This window comes from Denticeps clupeoides, chromosome 3 (genome assembly GCF_900700375.1).
Source record: "Denticeps clupeoides chromosome 3, fDenClu1.1, whole genome shotgun sequence".
Classification (NCBI taxonomy): Eukaryota; Metazoa; Chordata; class Actinopteri; order Clupeiformes; family Denticipitidae; genus Denticeps; species Denticeps clupeoides.
In genome coordinates, this window is record NC_041709.1 from 32063060 (window position 1) to 32085444 (window position 22385).

Sequence of the window (22385 nt, forward strand, 5' to 3'; positions counted from 1 at the left end):
GGGGGCAGTAGGCGCGGCCGCCCGAGTCGTCCGCGCAGGCGCTCGCCGGAAGTGTCCGGTTAAAGACGGGTTAAAGAGCAGCAGAGGCACCGCGGCCGCCGAGAATTGTGCTTGTGCAGGGATGGAGATAATCAGAAAGAGTGAGTAACCCCCTCTCTCTTTTCTTTTCTTTTCTCTTCTCTTCTTTTCTTTTGTTCTGCCGCTCGGGAAATGCGCGCAAGTAAAGGCCGCGCCTGTGGCTTCCCCGCAGATTTTAAAGACAGCCTGAGCACCGTTTACAGCGCGATCGAGGAGGCCGACTTTCTCGCCATCGACGGGGAGTTTTCGGGTAGGGAGTTTCGCCGCGGCGCGTCGTTGCCGGTGGCGGCAGCCCTCGTCTTCGCGTGTTCTGAGGTGTTCGAATGTTTTTGGGTGCGCAGGAATAAGCGATGGCCCCTCCGTCAGCGCCCTCACCAACGGCCTGGACACGCCGGAGGAGCGGTATGCCAAGCTGAAGAAGGTACGTGGAGCTCTCCGTCGCAGATCCTGACGCGGCGCCCCTGAGTGAGCTTTCTTTCTTTCTCTTGCAGCACTCCATGGACTTCCTCTTGTTCCAGTTTGGTCTCTGCACGTTCCGATACGATCAGTCAGAATCAAAGTGAGCACTTTTCATATGACTTTACAAACGTAAAGTGACGTGATTGTCACATGTGATACACCGCACACAGTTCACACAGTGAAATGTGTCCTCTGCATTTAACCCATCACCCTGAGTGAGCAGTGGGCAGCCATGACAGGGGAGCAGTGTGTGGGGACGGTGCTTTGCTCAGTGGCACCTTGGCGGATCGGGATTCAAACCGGCAACCTAGGCCACCACTGCCCCTTAGCTCAGGTTGAGCTTTGCTACGTTAACGTTAAAGGTCCCCTGACGTGAAAACGTGACTGTGAGATTATTTAACATTAATACGAGTTCCCCGAGCCTGTCTGTTGTCCTGCAGTGGCTAGAAATGGCGGTGGGTGTAAAGTGTCCTTTGGTCATTCTGCTTCGCCGTTCATAGTGGTAGCTCAGGTGGATGGATTTTTTTTTTTTTTTTTTTTTTATCTCTTTAATCGATTCGTTGGCCCTACTTATTTCTAAAAGGTAAAACGTTCCATAATTGCAAAATCACGACTGGTCGACACTTACTGGAATTTCTCCCCTTATGACATCACAAGGGAAAAGGTTTCCAGCTAGCGAATCTCCCGCCGCTCCCCTAAAACATTATCTCCACCGACCGCCATGGCTTCCAAACGTGCGAAGCATTGCAGTTGCTCGGGGTTTGGATGTTTTTTTTCTGTTCTTTATATTTTCTGTTGTGCCATGCGATACTCTGAAACAATTTTTGGGGATTTTTCTTTCTGGGAAAAACACTGATACGACTTCCTGTCTACGCCAAACATTGAGGTTGGTGAACGGTGCTGATGTAATTTCCGCAATTGTCCCATCAACTTTTATTGGCCGCTCTCGTCCCGCCTCTGTCCTCATAGCTACACACACCGAAACGGCGCATTCTTTTTTTTTTTTTTTTTTTTTTGTGAAGTGATTGTCACATGTGATACAAAGCAGCACAGCACACGATGCACACAGTGAACTTTGCCCTCTGCATTTAACCCATCAACCTGAGTGAGCAGTGGGCAGCCATGACAGGCGCCCGGGGAGCAGTGTGTGGGGACGATACTTTGCTCAGTGGCACCTCAGTAGCACCTCGGCGGATCGGGATTCGAACCGGCAACCTTCTGATTACAGGGCCGCTTCCTTAACCGCTAGGCCACCACTGCCCCTAATCCTGGGAAATCTCATTGTGGGACTGGATCAAAGGGGCTGTAATTCTGCACCAAGGCTGAATATCGGAAAGAGACTTGATCATTTTATTCGTCCCCTAATACTTTTTCTCTCGTTTTCTTAGAAAACCAATGAATTCAGAACTTTTGTGTGGCTCCCTGACTCACATTCTGCTTCTTTTTTTTCCTTCAGGTATCTTACAAAGTCTTTTAATTTTTATATATTTCCAAAGCCATTTAGTAGGAACTCTCCAGACATCAAATTTATTTGTCAGGTAAAAATTTTTTATTTATTTATTTTTTTTCTTGTTGTCGATCACCCGATCATACAACATGATACCTTCCACTTAATCATGATAGACTTTTTCTCGTTCTTGCAGAGTTCTAGCATAGACTTCCTGGCAAGTCAAGGCTTTGATTTCAACAAAGTTTTTCGTAATGGTATGTACCATACGGATTTTTATGTGGCCAATAATTTTTCCTGTACGGGAGATACATTTATTTTTTTTTCACCTTGTGTTGTGTCAGGGATCCCATATCTGAACCAGGAAGAGGAAGCTCAGCTCCGAGAGCAGTACGAGGAGAGGCGCAATCAGGCCAACGGGGCGGGGACCCCTTCCTTCATCTCGCCCTCCTCCAAGGGTCCAGTCAACGTTCCAGACGAGCACAAGGACTTCATCAACAGGGTGATGTGAGTGCTCTTATCTGTTTCACCCGCCGCACACCATTCTAATATTAACTGGTGCCTTTTTGTATTTTTATGAAGTCTCTCCTCCCCTTTTTTTTTTTTTTTTTTTTTTAAATTCCCCCTCAGAGCGAAAGTTGATTCTCTTCTGAGTAACACTGAGAAGACTGTGGACCTGGAGCCGTGCACCGGGTAAAGAAATTGGGGGGGTGTGCTTGTTTGCCACCAGGCTTGGGCAACTGTAGAAAGTTGGTGTGGCTGATTGGCGGTTCGATTTGTGAGCTGACTCTTCCTCTGTTTCTGAGCAGTTTCCAACGGAAGCTGATCTACCAGACGCTCAACTGGAAGTAAGTGTCGCCCGGTTGGGTTTTTTTTTTTTTTTTTTTTTTTTTTAAACCTTTTAGAAATAAGTAGGGCTGCACCAACGAATCGATTAAATAGATAAAAAAAATTCTAAAATAGTCTGCAACGAATTCAGTAATCTCCCTCTCTCTCGCTCACTGTTGCCAGCAGAGTTCTGTGCCACGTAGACACGGTGGATAGGAAAAAAAAGTGCAGAGGAAAGATGCAAGGCCACATGGGCCATAATTCTGCTGCATTTTAACACGTGGATTTACGCTAAACACACGTTTTTATGGTCTGAGCACATGATCAACATGACCACGTGCTGCGTAGCCTTTTTTTTTTTTTTTTTTTTTTTTTTCTCCCTCGTACATTCTAAATCAGACCCCACGGTACGGCGTCTGGTCTGGCCGGCCATTTCTCCTCCCGCAATAAAACCGCGTGACAACAGAATCCCGAAATACCACTGAGCAGAGCGCTGTCCTCGCGCGCTGCTCCCATTTCACGTTGTGCGTCACCAAGGGTGATGGTTAAAAGCAGAGGACTCGTTTCGTTGTATCGCTGTGTGCTGCGGTGTTTTACTTTGACATAATCACTTTACTACTTACCTCTGCGTCCCTGCCACATCAACACCATCTGAGCGGCTGTTTTCTGCAGCAGGCAACATGGCGTCAAACAAAAGGGCGAGTCTGAGCCAAGAGCATGTGGGTGGTAGTAGACTAGGGGTAACACACTCTCCTGTGAACCAAACCCCACTTACTATCATTGTGTCCCTGAGCAAGACACTTAACCCTCAGTGTTCCCAGGGGGGGGGGACTGTCCCTGTAACTACTGATTGTAATTCGCTTTGGATAAGGGCGTCTGATAAATGCTGTAAATGGAGGAGCTCACTTTTTTTTTTTTTTTTTTTCTCCTCCATTGCCATGCAAAGAGCATGAGAGGGAGGGAGGGAGGGTGTGTGTGTGTGTGTGTGTGCTCCTCTGCAAAAGTGTGCTCACTTGCTGTGAAGTGTAGAGAATAAATTGACATTAAAAGAAATCCTGTTTTATTTATAAATGATTTATTCTTGCAGCTCAGGTGGCACTTTTAGGTCTGTATATTTGGCAGATATAAAGCGTACATGTGTATGTTTTATGTGTTAGTCCATTTTTTATTATACAATCTCAAGAAGCAAGATGTTTTGTGTACTTTAAGTTTTTAAAGGTTTGGAAATGAGAATTATTTTATTTATTTTTTAAGTCCGATTGTATGATTTAATAAGACAATTTAATTGTTTTATTATAATAATTTAGTTGCAGCCCCCCCCCCCCCCCCCCCCCCCCCCCAATTGCTTTTAATTGCATGCGAGAAACCCATGTATGTTTTGACTATTGTTATTGCATTTTCATGTGTTTTAATTGCTCTATAAATTTAATTTGATCTCCATCTTGCATTTCCTCATCTCATTTCAACCTGATTTTCCCCAGGTATCCGAAAGGTCTCCACGTTGAAACCATGGAAACAGAAAAGGTAAGTGGTTTAATGTGAGTGTAATTTATTCTTACTTGTACTTATGAGCCCCCTCCCATTCCTTTTAGAAGGAGCGCTTCATCCAGATCAGCAGGGTGGACGAGGAGGAGAGGAGGCGAAGGGAGCATGAAAAGCAGGAGCGGGAGCAGGTTCAAGCCCTTGCTGCCTACATGTCTGCTTTTTTTTTTTTTTTTTTTTTTTTAATTATTATTTCCTTGTCTCTTCACCTCCTGTGTGTGTTCTGCCTTGAAACAGGAGGAGCTGAATGATGCTGTGGGCTTTTCCAGGGTCATACATGCCATTTCCAAATCTGTATGTGTTATTTTATTATGCTTTTATGTCTGCTTTTGCATGAATCTATTTATATGCCATTATAAAAAAATTCCCCTAGCTAATTTCAGAGAGAATGCCTGTTCCTGTCCCCCTTTTACTTTAGAATATTTCAGTACCCATTTATAAATATGTGTATGAAATATATAGTATTTCATTTTACTACCCAGGGAAAGTTGGTGGTTGGACATAACATGCTCCTGGATGTGATGCACACAATCCATCAGTTCTACTGTCCGCTGCCTGAGGTAAGGGTGGAGGCACTTTTTATTTTATTATTAAAAAAAAATTCTCTAATTTATTTATTTTATTTTGTTCTGCAGGATCTGAATGATTTCAAGGAAGTGACAATGTGTGTCTTTCCCAGGTAGGTTGAGTTGTTATTATTATTATTATTATTATTATTATTATTATTATTTTTTTTTTTTTTTTTTTTTTTTTTTAATTCTCCTCTCCTCATGCATTTTTTTTTTTTTTTTTTTTTTTTTTTTTTGTTCTCTTTCTATTAGACTTTTGGACACAAAACTGATGGCTTCAACTCACCCATTTAAGGTACAGTTTTTATTTATTTAATGCAGTTTCAGGCCTTAAATATTTTTTAAATGTATTATATAAAACCCATACAGGAGCTCATCACAAACACGTCGCTGGCTGAGCTGGAGAAGCAACTTAAGGAGAACCCCTTCAAACCTCCCCGAGTTGGTTAGACCTTGCCAGTTGTACCAGTATCATTATTACAACAAGAGTCCTGCCTAAAAGCAGAAGTTTTCATTCTTTGAATATTTGTCTCCAGATTTTTCTGATGGTTTCCAGAGTTACAACACAGCCACAGAGCAGCTGCATGAAGCTGGCTATGATGCCTACATCACTGGACTCTGCTTCATATCTATGGCCAACTATCTTGGTAAGACATGTGTCTACGCCCCAAGTCGCTCGTTCAGCTCTGTCTGCATCCCCAAACGTTTTGCCCCCTGGTGAGGAGGCTTTGACCCTTCTATTGAGACTCAATTTTTATTCATACAGCGCTTTATAGAATGTACATTGGCGCAAAGCACCTCACATTAGACCAGTGCTGAAGGCCCATAGTGAGCAGCCAAAGGAAGAAACCTTGAGAGGAACCCAGGCTCATCAAGGGGAACCCATGCTCTGGTCCGCACCAGCAGGTTGCAGATGTAGTGCAGTGTGAGCTACATCCAGGTATTGCCAGGGAAGTCAGAAGGTAGTAAATGCAGCAGGGAGTGTGAAGTGTCCTGGGTCTCACGATACGACACTTATATCACTATGTTCCGTTTTGATCTTGGATTTCAATATTGAGACTGTCTGTCTGATGCCTGAATACTTATTGGAGGGTTATTACATAACCACTTTAAATAATGGTCATGAATTTAGCCTCCTTAAACCTGCAGAAAAAGTCGCTTGTGCCATGATTAGATTTTAAGATGATAATGTCGTGTTGTAGATCTCTGGAGTCTCTGACTTAGGATCAGCGTTTCCTCCATTCCTGCTTTGTGTGTGTGTTTCGAAATGTCAAAGAATACTAGCCTGATTTTGGTTCTGTTAGTCGCGCGAAAATAAGTCACGGCACGCACCAGTCACTTCATCAAATTTAATTCGCCCTGCTCTTATCCATTCCCGCCTGGGGAAATGTAAAATGTGCATGGTGCTTTTAAGAAAGCTGTGGTGTTATTGGAGTTAAATTTGTGCCACATTCAAGCGACCGTAGCAATTTTTGCACAGAAAATGTGATTGGAGTGAATAGAAACGTATTCTGTGCAATTTTTATTCCTTTCTTTCCCTCTGGGAAAATGCTTTTTTTTTTTTTTTTTTTCTGCTCGCAAGGCCTGTGAAAAGTAATAAGAGTTGTATATGCGGTCACAATCACATGACTGTGGCAGATTTTTGCAAATCAAAGTAATGTTTTATCAAAAGCTTTTTAATTCATTAATTTACAACATGCAGAAACCTTAATTTAACCACCAAAACATAACATGCAGAATGTCCCATCTTGCAATGTAGACATACTTTTCCCTCCTCACTTATTTTTCAAAAATTCCATTTAAAGATTTGCTGAAACAGTCAATTTTTGGGTCTTGTTTCTAAAGTCATGGTTCCAGTCAGCTTGTCTCTGTATTTTCATTTAGGATTCATTCAAATGCTGAAACTCAAATACATGTCCTTGTGAAAGCAGCACCGACAGTGAGCTTTCTGGCTTTACTTTTTACATTTCAGGTTCTTTCCTCACGCCTCCCAGATCTCATATTTCTGCCAAATCCAAGCTCATTGAGCCCTTTCATAACAAGTAAGACCTCCTTGCTCTCCCTGCTCCCAGGGGTTGTGAAGTTTCCTTCATTGTGCGAAATCTTTCCTTTTTCTAGACTCTTTCTCATGAGAATCATAGACATACCCTACCTCAACATTAGTGGACCAGACTGTGAGTTGTTTTTATTTATTACATTTATTTAAATGATTTATTTTCTGTACATTATTCATCATTATTTTTCCTTGCCATGCTAACAGTACAGCCTAAGAGAGATCATGTCCTCTACGTCACCTTCCCCAAAGAGTGGAAGACTAGTGACCTTTACCAGCTCTTCAGTGCCTTTGGTAACCCTTGCACATGTACTTCCTGCTTTCTGTGGCACGCACAGAATTAATGTTCGCCCGTTCTTCCACCCCTGAAGGGAACATCCAAGTGTCCTGGATTGACGACACATCAGCGTTCGTCTCGCTGAGTCAGACCGAGCAAGTGCAGATCGGTGGGTTTTACGCCAGGTAATGTGAACACTGTTTTCCTGCGTCTTCAGATTATTAAATTTTTTATTTTTTCCCGTATCCGACTCTGCAGCCATGAACACAAGCCGATACGCTGAGAGCTACAAGATCCAGACCTATGCAGAGTACATACGGAACAAACTGGAAGCCAGGCATTTGAACAGGAAGTGGCATGGAGATGGCTGGGTGGAGACCCCTTACTGCACCTCTGCTGCCGTGACCACATCGGCATACGCCTATACCCACAACAGGTCAGAGCGTGTCTGTCGGTCAAGGCCGTGGTACCGGACTCTTCACAGTCCGGTACTTCACAGTTCAAGGCATTTAAGGATATATATATATATTATTTTTATTTTAACTAAATACTTTGTGTAGGGCTTTGTCAGGTAAGAGGGGCTTTAGTCCTTCACCAGAAGAGACTGGGGAAGCAAACAGCGGCGTTGCTGATGGCAACTGGTGTGACTACAGCAACCGAATGGACCAAGGCTCCAAGATCAAAACTGAGGGTAATAATGAAGTATTTAGATTTTTTTTTTTTTTAGCCTTTAAATCATATTAGAATAGTACCGTGGTGTGTTTTCTAAATTTATATTTTCTTATTTCTCCACAGCTGGACCTGCAGGGAGTGCAAGAGTGCAAACCTATGCAGATGTTGTTGATTCCAGAACCGCCGGGAGCTGGGTCCAATCACAGTGCGTCTTCCCCAATTTTCCTGGTTTTTCGTAGTTTGCACTGCAGACCACTGTTAAGGAGATCATGTAAATGACCAAGCTCAACCCCCTTCCCAACAGACCGACTGAAGATAGTCCAGGTGATGATGAGAAGGGGTATGATCAAAGCAACGAATGGCCTCAGACCTCTTCAAAAAAGAACAAAAAGCACAAAAAGATGAAAACAGAAGGTGAACCTTTTCTCTCCCACTCACTGAAATGTACAAAAGTTCTTACACAGTGTTTTATGTGGTTTCTCATGCAGGCCTTTCTTAACTCCTTTACTACATTGTCTTGAATGTTTTCTGTATTATTCAATCACCTTGAAGAAAATTTGGATGTACCTGGATCATTCTAACAGGAACTTTTCTCTTTGTCTCTGCAGACTCCCAGTCTTCTGCTGCACTGTTTGACGTTCCACAGGTCTGGTAGCGACTTCAAGGCGCATGTGGCGTCTGCACTTATTAAGAAACAAAAGAAAAAGCCATACGACCTTTGTGGCAGAGCAGGCGTGCCTTTTTGGGTTGTTTTCTGATCTTGTGCTAGACCGCTCCTCTACCCACACCCCTCTGGTCACCTAAGGTTAGGGTAAGGGTGTGCATGCTTGGGTGATCTATGTAGTTTTTTTTTTTTTTTTTTTTTTTCCCTTTAGTGATTCAGCTTGGATTGAAAAATTCCCTCATGGCTCCTTTTCATCCAATAATCATGAACCGGTGCTTTTCTCCCCCCTCTGAAAACCCAATGCAGCAGCCTTGCAGAAACTCCACCCAAAGGGCTAGATGAAGCCATGACATGAACCTCCTTTAACTCTAAATCTTCTTTTTTTTTTTTTTTTTTTTTTCAAAAAATAAGTCTCCATTGGGAGGTTGCTGTGGGACCCAGGCAGGATAATGTCTCTCTTGAACTCAGTCTGTGGGTGTTGTAAGTGTCCCCTTTATCTGTACGTACGTGTTTTTTGGTCACTGTGAGCGACTGTGTGAGCGTGGAATAAGGCAAAAAAAAAAAAAAATCTTCGCACAATTCAACTTTTTACATGTGAACGTTTTCCCTTGATGTTGATTGTGTATGCATGTTGAATTGAAACTTACATAACATATTTTGACCTAACACATTTTAATTGCAGTTTTTCTTCTTTTTATTGAATCTCAAAAGGTCATTAAGAATAGTCTGTATTTATTGAACAGATGACTGTAACGTGTAGATAATATTTTTGTATGTGAGCCATTAGATTCTTTTGATCCACTGTTATACCACCCCTGTATAGCAGCTGCAGAAATATCAAAAGAATGTTCCAGAAAATGTCTTGTGTATACATGTTACTTTTTCCTTTTGTATCATTCAACATTTCCTTAAATGAGGGGAAAAATTAAAGAATGTTTCTTAGAAATTCAAATGTTTTGTATTTACTATATAGTATGTGTGAGTGTCTAGATGACTGCTTTGCATCAACTTCACAGCATTTCTTAAGGTTTTTTTTTTTTTTTTTTTTTTTCTTTCCCTTCTCCCCTCTTTTAATCAGTCTTGTTGGTCCTGTAATACTGTATCTGAAGCCTCTTTCCAAAATTCAGCCTTGGTGCAAAAACCATTGGTACTAATCGCACGTTTTGAGAAGGTTTTAGGGGAAGGGTGGGGGGAAAAAGCATGAGAAACAGGAGGCAACCTTTCCCTCTAATCTAATCTACATAAGTGATTTTTTCATTGTGATACACCGCAGCACATGACATGGTGACACAATGAAATGTGTCTTCTGCTTTTAACCATCGACCTTGGTGAGCAGTGGGCAGCCATGACGGGCGCCCGGGCAGCATTGTGTGGGGACTGTGCTTTGCACAATGGCACCTTGGTGCCTCCGGATTCGAACTGGCAGCCTTCTTATTATGGGGCTGCTTCCTTACCCGCTAGGCCACCACTGCTTTTGGAGACAAATTCCTGATCAGACCCTTTGATAGTAAATGTTTCATTTATTTAAAGAACCACAAAAGGGCTTTAAAGGGACCGAGACTAAAAGATTTATAAATGTTTTTTTTGTTTTTTTCTCAGCCAGGATGAGTCTGCTGACTTTGCTTGACCTCTAGGAAGCACAGGCCAGGGTACGACACGTGGTCACTGCAAAACAAGCAGAAAAGCAGCATGAGTTCAAATCTGTCTGGAAGGGCCTAAACTCAATCATGTCTGAACAGTGAGGGTAAACAAATTAACGTGTAGCGGGTGGGGAATGTTCAGTAATCTGAATATTTTAATTAAGGATCATCCTCTGTCCATATACTTGGTATTACTGGGAAGACGGGGCCCCTGTATGTTGGAATATTTGTTTATCTAAAATCCGTGATCTTACCCTTCTTCTCCCGGTAAGATGATGATGCTGAGTGTGTTGTCAGACAAAGCCTTAAACAGCTTCCCCACGTTTGTGTCCAACGTCCTCATCTCCATCTGCTAGAAAATATACACACAACATTTGTAAACCAGGTTTTTATGAAAGTTCCCCATCATAGACCTAATACTTACACAACGACAATGCAGGGTCATAAAGATCTTATCAAAGTGGTACTGTGTATACAATGAAAGAACGAAATGTCCTCTGCATTTAACAATGAGTCCCCTTCCCTACCCGCTAGGCCACCAATGCGCCACATGTAACAAAGCACTGTGAACAAACTCACAGCAACATCTTCAAGTCCAGAACCTTTGTCTTCCTCCTCCATTTCATTCCCTATGCTGGCTTCCTCAGTGGTCAGTGACGCACTGTGACACCAAGAGGTCAAGTGCAGCGGAGTCACAGCGCGACACACCGCCAACTTCCTGTCCAAGAGCCAAGCAGGCGAGGTCAATGCAGCCTCCACAGCCTCATTGGTCCCATACCCTGGAACACAGAGGGTCGCAAGGCCCATTACTCCAGCGAGAGATCAGCAGCTCCTTCACCCACAGCCTCATCTTACGGATAAAGGCGTGGCTCCGCTTCCGCCGCCCCGGCTTCTCGTGGAGCCTGACGTCCGAGATGGGCCCGAACTTGCTGAAGGTCGTCCGCAGGTCGTCTGCACTGTGCGTGGGGATGTTGGAAATGAAGACCGTGTGGCAGCTCCGGAGCTCCTCCCGCAGTTCGTTCAGCCACTCCTCCATATCCAAGGTGGACGTCTTCACCGGCCTCCGCACCTGCAGGGCAAGATCACGTAGTGTTACAGCCAAAAAATTCAAACACAACGGAGGGGCACACTGATGAATTTTAGTAAGAAAATGTGTGTCTGTCTGGTGTTTGAAAGTTTGCACACACACTTATTTAAAAAAAAAAAAAAAAAAGTTTGTTGTTACATTGTCACCAATTACATTTCTGTAGCAATTGGCTCCTATACCTAGTAAGACAAAATCAATTAGAGAAGAAAAAAAAATGACAGATACATTGCATTCCTCGCTAATAATAATGCAATGTATTTATAATGCACTTTACCAAAAATCTCAAAGTGCACAAAGACAATGAAACTAACATAACGTTAAGACACAGCAGGGAAGTAGAACACTGGCTCAATAAAAAGGCTTCCAGGCTGTTTAGGCCGCCCTAAAACACGGGCAATCCTAAAACTCCGGCCGCCGCAACTTCCGGGTCACAAAAAACAGGTCACCGCCCTAAATGGGGTGAAAAAGCCTGCCACCAGCTGGTGCTGTGACTTTACACCTTTGCAAATGATGCATTAAGATTTGGGGGAAACGTGCGCCAAAACTGTGAGGGGGAATGCGAGAGATCGGCTTACTTACACTATATGTCGTCTCCACAGCCAGAACAGCCCCTTCCAGCAGCTCAAACTCGACCACAGCATGGACCTCCAGAAAGTCAGGCAAACAGTGAGGGTGTGTGTGTGTGTGTCTGTGGTACACATGGTCCACTAGGCCATGTAATCAGACCACGGTTTTTCTACCTGTATGCATGTACACGACAGTAATAGATTTATGGAGCGATGTGTGACAGGCTCGACACTCCAGCACCGGGCACTGGGAAGCGGGCAGGGCTTACTCGATGGGTGCCAGCAATCAACTGGACCGATCTGATCGGGCCACAGTGGCGAAACATCTTCCTCACGTCATTCCTGCCGTAGCCTGGGTCCAGCGGGCCCACAAACACCACACAGAGCTCCCTCAGAACGTCGAGGACCTGTTGTAACACACGCACGCCTCAGAGCGCGAATAACCTGCATTACCCCACCCGAGCCTGAGGGGGGCGCCTACCTTGCGCTGCCGGGCGAGTGCGTCGTTCTGCAATCTGCGGAGAGCGCCGAGCTGCAGAACGACGAGGGAATGTGAGTGTGCCTGCCTCCTTAGAGCCGCCACCACCTGTACACAAGAACACACTCACATATTCATATCTTGAAGTTTAATTTCAGGGCAGCGGTGGCCTAGCGGGCGCCTGTCATGGCTGCCCACTGCTCACCAAGGGTGATGGGTAAAAAGGGTAAAAGCAGAGGACACATTTCATCGTGTGACCGTGTGCTGTGCAATACAACTCCATGCAATGACAGTCACTTTCAATTTGAAAATCACAGCATTATTCTGAAAAGATCGCAAAGAACAATTTCAGAGGTTTTTATTAACATAAAAACCTCTGAAATGTGCACTTTGAGATTTTTGGTAAAGTGCATTATAAATACATTGCATTCCTCGCTAATAATAATGCAATGTATCTGTCATTTTTTTTTCTTCTCTGATTGATTTTGTCTTACTAGGTATAGGAGCCAATTGCTACAGAAATGTAATTAGTAACAATGTAACAACAAACTTATTTTTTTTTTTTTTAAATAAGTAGAATAATGGTGACCAACATGAAAGACAGAGAGGGTAGTGCTCTAGTAGCCAACACACCCGCCTGTGAACCAGGTTCAAACCCCACCTACTACCATTGGGTCCCTGAGCAAGACACTTAACCCTGAGTGTCTCCAGGGGGACTGTTCCTGTCACTACTGATTGTAAGTCGCTCTGGACGAAGGCGTCTAATAAACGGCAGGAATGTTAAAAAGAAAATAATAATAATCATATTCTGATAATGGAATCCATCAAAGCCAGAAAATGATCACCTTTTGTTCCGAGCCGCACCTTTGTCTGACCCACGGCTGATTGGCTGACAGGTTATCAGACACATCCCAAGTACCCAGGTGGAGTGCCGGTTGGCCAGCTTTGTAGAGAGCGTCACCAAACGTCACTGGGTTCCTCGGCGTCCTGGAGGCCATAGCGGGCTGGGGGTCGGGGGCGGAGTCATAGTATGTCGCATCACTGGCGGGGGATTTTGCACTTGTGCTCGTGTCTGAAGAACTGTTCACAGGCGGGCTCAGGAGAGTGAGCTTGGTACCCCACAGCCTCTCCAAATACAACTCCACTATCTACAGACAACAAAAGACACTTAAAGAGAGGGTCTCTGTCCCAAAAGATCAATGTTCCAGGTTTTGAGTGTCCTGTACACTAGATACTCGTGCTCTACTCGGTTTTTCTACCTGTCTGGGTCCTTCGCGGATGAAAAGCTGCACGAGATTTAGTGCTGCAACGGCGTCCTCTGTTGGGTCATGACCGCTCCTTTCCGCACTCTGAATCTCTCTACTGAAATACAACAAACAAATAAGTAAATGAATGGCTCACAGGGAGCGTGGCCTGACACCCTGCCACAGCCACTAATGTCCCCGGTGACACACCAGTGATGTTGTCAGGGCTCATGCTGAGAGACAAGCAGGCAATCGAGCCATTAATCCATCCGCAGTTTCATACGCAATACGGACGATGGGATGATGACCAAAGATTTAAAACGGCATGCACAATTCTGGACGAAAAACTAATTACAATGTTTAAATGTAACTCACTTTAACAGCACTGCAGACAAATGCTTGAGTTTGAACCTCTGGTTGAACTCCCTCCTGTAGAGCAGCGACGAGTCGATCACGTGAGGGTGGATGAGCTGGCGCGGAAAATACGCATCCGGGTTAGTGAGGGACCCCGGTGTCCACAGCCAGCGTTTAGAACGCCTGCCCAGAGCCACTGGGATTTGGTGTCACTCACTTGAAGGGCCCTGAGGTCACAGTCGAGGGAGTGGCCGACCAGCACAGCATCGTGTGGCAACAGCTGGATGAGTTGTGACTGGACGTCAGCGAGCCGAGTGGTCACCGGCTGCAGCATGGTCCTGGTGATTCCTGAAATTCTGATTTGGAAATTTTACCTTTACGACGTGACGAAGATGAGACAAGACATTTTATAGTCATGTGACGATAACTATAAAGAAATGTATCATCTGGACGCACAGATGACGTCACTTCCTCAATTCCTGTTAGCGCATTATTTCAATTTCACGGCTGAATTGCGGAAAGAGACTTCAGATACAGTATTAGGGGAACCACTAAGACAGATATAAAGCAAAAAAAAAAATTTCATAATAGGAGACCGTGATTGGAATTTTAGTCGACTAAAATTCACTAGACTAAAATATATGGATAATAAAGACTAAAATGACAGCTTGATGCAAAGCCTAGACTAAAACTAAAACCAAAAACAACTATTTTACATGCCATGGTTCCGTAATCATCAGTGTGAGGTGGGCTGGCGTACTTGGTAATGTAGTTGATGATCTGCTGATCAGGTTTTACCAGCTCGTCCAGCACACAACGCCCGGCGCTGTCCACAACAGCGACTCGCGTCACCTCGTAGCCCTGCGCCGTCAGGCACTGCGGTCACAGCAAACACACAGAAACGCCCATGCAGATCCGCCGCATTTACAACAGCCTTTACCGATTTAAAACGCCTACCATTTCACAGTCCAGGCCATAAAGTGGGCTGCCGTCGGTCACGTGACCATCGCTGTTCGTACTCAAAAACGAGCAGCACCCCGGAGCGCCTGCAAAACACGCATGTTAATAAACTCATTACTGATGAGGGGGTTTGAAGTCACCTCCCCGACTGACCCTTCAAAGGGAACTTGTGTTTCGACATCTGTTCACTGGTGAGCAGGTAGGCGGTCATGCCGCGCGTTTCTGAGCCAAACGTCTGGATCACAGGATGCCAACTCAGGTCATCTAAAAATATACAACATCCAGACACGATATTCAGGTAAACGACAACAAATTCTTTTTTAATTATTTAAATTATTTACTCCTCATATTTTTAACACTGTTTTAACGACTGAAATTTTTACTTTATGTATATAAACTCAAAACTGCAACTAAATGTATTTTAAATGACTCTGAGGTCGCAGTAATCTTGCCACATGGGGCAGTGGTGGCCTAGCGGTTAAGGGAGCGGCCCCGTAATCAGAAGGTTGCCGGTTCGAATCCCGATCCGCCAAGGTGCCACTGAGCAACGCACCGTCCCCCCACACACACACCTGTCATGGCTGGTGATGGTTAAAAGCAGAGGACGCGTTTCGTTGTGTCACCGCATGCTGTGCTGTAGCATCGACTTTCACATTTATTTCGTATTGTGTCCAACCTTTGTGAACGTCAGGTGCTGAGCCGGACTTGTCAGCGGACGCAGGTCTTGAACAGAGCATCTCAGAGTTGAAGATGGCAGAGGCCACGTCACCTGCACACGGCGTGAGTGTGCATCTCTGTTGGCGCCAAAGGTCACGATTGTTAAATACAGTGTCATAAAGACCCTTGGCAACACACAAGTGAATAGATCGCGTACAGTCTTGTACCACTTCCGGAGATTCGGACATTGTGCATAGTATCTGTAGAAATGGGCCTGAGAAGCTCCTTCCAAGATCGTGACAGTCACCCCGGAGAGCTTTCTGGAACGGTGCAGGTGGCACCAGCTGTAAGAGGCGGCATCATGGGTGAGAAGGACTGTATGACTCCAACATGCTGTAACAGTGTAACATGGGAAGCAGTGACACCTGGGACGCCGGAGTCCGAGGGTTTTCCCCAGCGTCGCATACTGAATCAGTTCAGACAAGTCCGCCAAGGTGACAACCTCATGCAGCCGGGTGAAGGTTCGAGAGAGGCGAGGCTCACGCTGGTGACATTAGAGGAGACATATACACACACACACACACATATATATATACAGCAATCACTGTACCGCACTATTTATTTTTCAACTTTTACCTTCTACTACATTTAGGATTCCTGTCATGAAAAATCCACTTTGTGAGTTTATTTAGCATTAACACGAATGCTACAGCGACTGCTCCGACCCCGTTTACTTTGTTTTTGTTTGTTGAACAAATTGTCATTTAATCGATGAAAAACATCGACAGAATAATCGATTACAAAAATTGTGATAGTTGCAGCCCTAGCGAGATCACAAAGTCCCAGGTTCGAACCCCACTTACTACCATCGTGTCCCTGAGCATCTCCGGGGGGGACTGTCCCTGCTGACTGTAAGGCGCTCTAGATAAATTCCAGGAATGTAAACTGTGTATGTGACGAGTAAGGGGCACCACGGCGAGGTGCTGGCCTTGTAACCGTGGCCACACTCTCACCCTGGTTTTTGGGGACCCCCCTTTTGGGGATTTCTCCGCGGGGGAATAATCCGTGGAGCGCTTTCTCTTCCCGCAGTCAATCATCGTTTAAGCAGAAGGTGGAAGAACGCGTTTGTCGGATTTTACCTGGAAGCAAGTTGAAAGAATCGGTCGTGTTAGCGGCGGAGGCGACAGTCTCGTTATTTCCCGATGAGTTTTAAACCTACCGCGTTGTTGCAAAGGGTCCCGTGTGCAAAGTAGTGCAATAAATAGCGAACCCGATGGGTTGCGGTCGTTTAATAAATAGATAAATCCATTAAAATATGTTTTTCTGGAGCCGTGGAAGACCGCGGTTTACACACAAGTTTCAAATAACGCTCGCGTGTCCTCCATCGACTACCTCGGAGCCGATTGGACGTGCCTGCAGGCCAAAGTAGTAGAACGCAGAGCAACTGAGCCGGTTTACGGTTGCCGGTATGCATTAACACATTTTATTGCCCATTCTCCGTTGTTTTAATTGTAACGCGTGCTTTTCCCTGCACCAACTCATGTACCTTGCCACCTTCTCAGAGTTTAGTGCCTGCAACAACAAGCCGCTGTAGTTCTCGGTCTCGATTGCTTTTGCACGTCAGGCCCACATGGCCGAGACCCGAGCACCGGATGTGACGTTTGCACCGCGGCGTTTGAAAACATCGAGGCGGCGCACGACTCACAGGCGACGGGAATGTCGACAAAGAAACTCGCCCAGTACGTCGATATATGAAAGGATGTCGATAAGTATCGACCGTTGTGATCGTTTGTTGTTGAGCCAATGATGATTTGTCTGTGGAAACCTTTGTCGCAGAGAGCTGGGCTTCGTCAGAAGGCGCCGCTCGGAAGCGCCACACGGTCGGACCAGGCAGCCGGCCTCGAGTAAGTAAACTGCGGCCACACTTTCGGGGCGAGCTGCTCGTTTCTGTGGCTCCCATGGCACTTTTACCCAGTGGGGGCTCTTCATTTTGTTCGATTTCTATTTTGCATTGTTTTACTGAAACCTTTTGTCCATTTCTGCCTTGGACTGCACTTTGGTCAGCTCCTTTGCTGTTTTGAAGTGATTTATGAATAAAAATCCTGTGGTGTGTCTTTCTGCGTTTACAGAGCAATTCTTCCACTACCTGATCGTCATCGACTTTGAATCAACGTGCTGGAAAGAGAAAAATAGTTACGGACAAGAAATAAGTACGGCAAACAGTCATTATCTTGTTTTATTGCGTGTCATTGGCCGTGTCAGCAGTGGTGACGCAATAGTTTCTCCCCACCCCCCCACCCCCAGTTGAATTTCCAGCAGTTCTAGTCGACACGTCGACTGGGAGAGTCGAGTCCGAGTTCCACGCCTACGTCCAACCTCAGGAGCATCCTGTCCTCTCTGAATTCTGCACCGAGCTCACAGGCATCACTCAGGTAAGCTGGCATCACCGTCCTTTCTCTGGGGCGCCGTGCACGTGGAAAAAACTTTTTTTTTTTTTCTAAGCTTACAATCTCGTACCCAGAGCCAAGTGGAGGCTGGCGTCCCTCTCCCCATCTGTCTGGCGAGGTTCGGGCGTTGGGTCCAGAGCCTCCAACGGGAGAGAGGAGTTGTGTTCGTGAAGGACGGCCGGGTAGCCGACCTTACCGGGCACCCCTGTGCTTTCGTCACCTGGTCAGGTAAGGTGCAAAGCGGAGGCAGGGATTGTAGATTCGAGATGAGGACAGCACTGGAGCAGCGAACTCGGTGATTAACCAGGTTTCTTTTCTTCGAAGACTGGGATCTCGGAGTGTGTCTTTTGTACGAATGCAAGAGAAAGCAAATCTGTAAACCAGAAGCACTAAACAGCTGGATTGACTTGAGGGCCACGTACAAGGTAAATCATTTTGGACTAGTTACCTAACACATCTACAGCATTTACCAGACACCCTTATCCAGAGCGACTTACAATCAGTATTTACAGGGACAGTCCCCTCCTGGAGACACTCAGGGTTAAGTGTCTTGCTCAGGGACACAGTGGTAGTAAGTGGGGTTTGAACCTGGGTCTTATGGTTCAAAGGCAAGTGTGTTATTGTGGTGAAAGATCATTTCAAGGTCCCCTATTATGAAAATGTAACTTATTTAACATTAAACACAATTTCCCAGCTTTTCCCTGTCCATGGTCCTGCAAATTGTTAGAAATGGCGATAGGTGTAAAGAGTGTTTTGGTCATTCTGCTTCGGCAGCTCAGACAGTCTGATCTGGAATTTGTCCCCTTATGACGTCAAAAGGGAAAGGTTACCTCCCGTTTGTCATGCTTTATCCGCCCAGAGAATTTTCCCACCCCTCCCCTATAACATTATCGCCACCGACCATCATGGCTTCCAAACATGTGAAGCATTGCAGTCGTGATTGGATGTTCTTGAAAAACGGCAACATGACTTCCTGTCCGCGGCAAACATTGTGGTTTGTGAATGGTGTTGATGACGTAATTTCTGCGAATGGCCACAAGTGGCTAATTATGCACCACGGCTAAATTTCAGATACTTCAGATACAGAATTAGGATTTTAAAAAAACGATATATAAAAGCAAATAAAATAAAAATTCTTGTCAGGGGACCTGACAGGTCAGTTAATTGTAGTTATTTTTTTTTACTTTCAGATGTTCTATAACAGAAAACCGAAGGGACTAAATGGCGCTCTGCAAGACCTTGGCATCGAGTTCTCTGGACGAGAGCATTCTGGTACACACACACACACGTGTGACGGCTGTTACACTCAAAATCATTTTTTTTAAATTGTGAAAAAAAGCCTGGCCATCATTTCAGTATAGAATGATGGCATTTTGAGAGCATCTGGATTGAAATAGACCTGAATTTTATTGCAATCATACAATTGTTTGTTCTTTTAGATGCCGTATAGGTGTATGTTAAATAAGTGTTTTTTTTTTTGTTGTTTTCTGATGTATGTAAGGCTTGGATGACGCTCGCAACACTGCCCGCTTGGCGTGGAGAATGATGACGGATGGCTGCTTTCTGAAAATCACCAAGACGCTGGACCGGGTGAGTGGGCTTCTGGCTGCACTCTCGTCTCCTGTTGATCCCCGCAGGTGAATGACCGTGTGCCAGCGATGTTGGGCTTTTCTCCAGGGAAGGTGCGTTCTTGTCTGATTCAGAGCCGAATCTCTCCACGCAGGTACCACTGAGAGCCAAGACACCCAATTTACTGCGCTGCGACGAGGACCGTAATCAGACGCCGGGTGAAATCGATCGAGTCTCTACAGTGAAAAATCTTTACAACGGCAAGCAGCAGCCCCTCCGTCCGGTTACGCTACCACCCTGTAGTTCCAGTTTAAACTGTCAGAGCCTGGTCTCCCCACAGACGGTCCTGGGGGCTCTGAGGACGGTGTTATGTGGAATAAGCCCTGGAGGAGCAGGGACGGTACAGGAACCCCTCACTTCATCTCCGCCGACCTGTTCCAACACCAGCTTAGTGCTGGTCTCCACAACGGTCAACTCCATCCTCGAACCAGAAACCCTAGAAACCAGACTCGTGGCTGACGGTCACACTGAGGAAGCTCTGGTGACTGAAACGGAGGAAAGTGGTTCTTTTGATGACGTAGTTCTGGAAGATGACGGCGAGACGTCTGTGAGTGACCAGCGCGAGACCATAGAAGCTTCAGCTGATCTTCAACGGGCTGGTGGGGCGTCATTGGGGCCAAAACCGATGCAGACTTTTATTAATCATGTGGTGTCGTTACCACCATCTATTGGAAATAAGTCTGTCAAACCCATAGCGTCTGCCTCTTTCAAGAAGCCCCGCCCCCTGTCCACTGCTGGTCCATACGGGTCTGTCCAGCACCAGTCCCTTCTTCGAAAGGCAACTACTGGCAGCTCCTTCACTGTCTATCATGATAATTCACCTCCTTCCACCTCTGCCAAGACCAGGTCTTCTTCGGGGGGGCTTGTCCCAGGTCCGTCTTCCACGAAACGCTTGTCTCCGTCCTCGTCCAGCAGCACGTTGAAAATCACGTCCCCTCTGTGTGACTGTGGTCGGCGGGCGAAGAGGCTGACTGTCGGGAACGGGGGGCCGAACAACGGCCGCGTGTTCTTCAGCTGTCCCGTACGCAAACCAGGCTGTGGCTTTTTTAAATGGGAGTCGGCCCATCTCAATTTCCCCAGGATCCAAAGCGGGCTTTACGCTGGGCATGCGCGCCTGCCTGTCCAAGACTCTCCGTTGATTAGCGGTCCCTTTTTTGTAATGATCTCTGTATATATATATATTTTAAATGTATGAATATGTATTATTATCTGCGTTTTACTGTATGTGTTTTTAAATGAAAGTAAATGTACCATTTTAAACATAGTCTCCTACCGGGAATCACTGAGAAATCAAAATATCCATAGACAACCAGTTCTGACCTTTTATCACATACATTATGTCAAAAATTAATATTTACTGTAAAGTTTACTTGTAAAATAAAAGACCACATTGCCACTGGACACTGCAGTCTACATTTATCGTGAGTGGTGGAGGACCGTTAGATGTGCGCTTGTCCACGTGGATTTTCCTTACAAGTTACAAGTGGGGTTTGACGATATGGTTGGTAACCCCACAAGTTGTCCGCTTTAATCCCTCTTTTGAGATCCATCATTTGACTAATATTTGGGAAACTTTTTCATTCGCTCTACTATCCAACCTATCAACTCAACCTATCCAAAACCGAGATTCTGATCTTTCCGGGCAACAATTCCCCTCAGCAAAACCTTTCAATTCAAATTGGCTCGCTACTGTTAACACCCATGGCGTCTGCAAAAAGCCTTGGAATTTGGATAGATGACAAATTGAGTTTGAACCATCACGTTGCTGCGATCTCCAGATCCTGCAGGTTCACTCTCTACAACATTCGCAAGATTCGGCCTTTTCTCTCGCAACAGGCTACGCAGCTCCTCGTCCAGGCAAACTCGTCCAGGCATCTCCAAACTCGACTATTGTAACTCCCTCCTGGCTGGAGCCTCTGCAGTCTCCATAAAACCACTCCAGATGATCCAAAATATGGCAGCCCGTCTCATCTTCAATCAGCCAAAATACACCCATGTTACACCTCTTCTCACCTCTCTCCACTGGCTCCCGGTAGCTGCTCGCATTGAGTTCGAATCCTTGATGCTCCCCTACAGGGCTGTAAATAGAACTGCGCCCTCCTACATCAACACACTACTACCTAGATACACTCCTACACGCTCTCTCAGATCGGCAAACGAAAGGAGACTAAAAATTCCTTCTTCACGGGGTCTCCGATTCCAATCATGTCTGTTCTCCGTTGTTGTCCCTGGCTGGTGGAACAACCTGCCCTCCTCCACACGACTAGCCGAGACTATCACCACTTTTAAGAAGAAGGTGAAAACCCTCTTATTCCAAAAATATTACAGACAAATCTAACACTTACACACGCACATGCGTACACATTGCACAAACAATACAAAAATGTATAAATGTAAAAGGAAAACATTCATCTAGACTCTTCTCCGTCTTGGCCCATCGGTGGTGGAATGAACTTCCCCACGAGGTCAGAACAGCTCAGTCACTGAGCACCTTCAAACGACAGCTCAAGACCTTCCTCTTTAAAGAATATTTAGATTAAATTGTTATTTTCTTGTCAAACTTTGTGTACAGAATCTACAACAGAGTGAATTAAATAGATGTATTCATAGTTGGGGTCCTAGTGAACCGGAATTGATCTCTTCATCGATGGTAACTTGAAAGCACGTTGTAAGTCGCTCTGGATAAGGGCGTCTGCCAAATGCCGTAAATGTAAATGTAAATGTAAATAAATAC

At 45.3% G+C, this 22385-nt stretch overlaps 3 protein-coding genes across 6 annotated transcripts; 2 read left to right on the forward strand and 1 right to left on the reverse strand.

Moving 5' to 3' along the window:
• The first annotated feature begins 25 nt into the window (after positions 1 to 25).
• On the forward strand, positions 26 to 9541 carry parn (poly(A)-specific ribonuclease (deadenylation nuclease)). Its single transcript, XM_028972205.1, has 26 exons — positions 26 to 140; positions 251 to 328; positions 420 to 499; positions 570 to 637; positions 1994 to 2075; positions 2181 to 2241; positions 2329 to 2491; positions 2615 to 2677; positions 2794 to 2832; positions 4294 to 4336; positions 4405 to 4485; positions 4592 to 4648; positions 4837 to 4914; positions 4990 to 5033; positions 5176 to 5218; positions 5293 to 5368; positions 5460 to 5570; positions 6896 to 6965; positions 7042 to 7097; positions 7184 to 7270; positions 7348 to 7422; positions 7512 to 7689; positions 7814 to 7944; positions 8049 to 8130; positions 8230 to 8339; positions 8534 to 9541. Exons 1-26 carry the CDS (start codon positions 122 to 124, stop codon positions 8578 to 8580), a joined length of 2022 nt encoding a protein of 673 aa, XP_028828038.1. The 5' UTR covers positions 26 to 121; the 3' UTR covers positions 8581 to 9541.
• A 548-nt stretch (positions 9542 to 10089) lies between these two features.
• On the reverse strand, positions 10090 to 16963 carry rexo5 (RNA exonuclease 5). Of its 4 annotated transcripts, none has more exons than XM_028972168.1 (19): positions 16795 to 16963; positions 16589 to 16714; positions 16001 to 16119; positions 15793 to 15919; positions 15595 to 15712; positions 15072 to 15182; positions 14916 to 15004; positions 14719 to 14834; positions 14176 to 14314; positions 13980 to 14074; positions 13620 to 13722; positions 13206 to 13508; positions 12364 to 12468; positions 12152 to 12289; positions 11896 to 11961; positions 11085 to 11298; positions 10809 to 11008; positions 10484 to 10578; positions 10090 to 10254 (listed from the first exon to the last, which is right to left on the reverse strand). In XM_028972168.1, the coding sequence occupies exons 2-19, from the start codon at positions 16670 to 16672 to the stop codon at positions 10185 to 10187; spliced, it is 2292 nt and encodes a 763-aa protein (XP_028828001.1). In that variant the 5' UTR covers positions 16673 to 16714; positions 16795 to 16963; the 3' UTR covers positions 10090 to 10184. The 4 variants fall into 4 exon arrangements, with proteins under 4 accessions (XP_028828001.1, XP_028828000.1, XP_028828002.1 ...); XM_028972167.1 differs by having other exon boundaries at positions 10484 to 10581; XM_028972169.1 differs by lacking the exons at positions 16001 to 16119; positions 16589 to 16714; positions 16795 to 16963 and having other exon boundaries at positions 10484 to 10581; positions 15803 to 15913.
• Positions 16964 to 17258: 295 nt separating this feature from the next.
• eri2 (ERI1 exoribonuclease family member 2) lies at positions 17259 to 20790 on the forward strand. The gene is made up of 10 exons (XM_028971721.1): positions 17259 to 17314; positions 17412 to 17479; positions 17705 to 17785; positions 17880 to 18007; positions 18097 to 18250; positions 18347 to 18447; positions 19213 to 19294; positions 19524 to 19612; positions 19746 to 20523; positions 20732 to 20790. The coding sequence occupies exons 1-10, from the start codon at positions 17292 to 17294 to the stop codon at positions 20788 to 20790; spliced, it is 1563 nt and encodes a 520-aa protein (XP_028827554.1). The 5' UTR covers positions 17259 to 17291.
• Positions 20791 to 22385: the final 1595 nt, after the last annotated feature.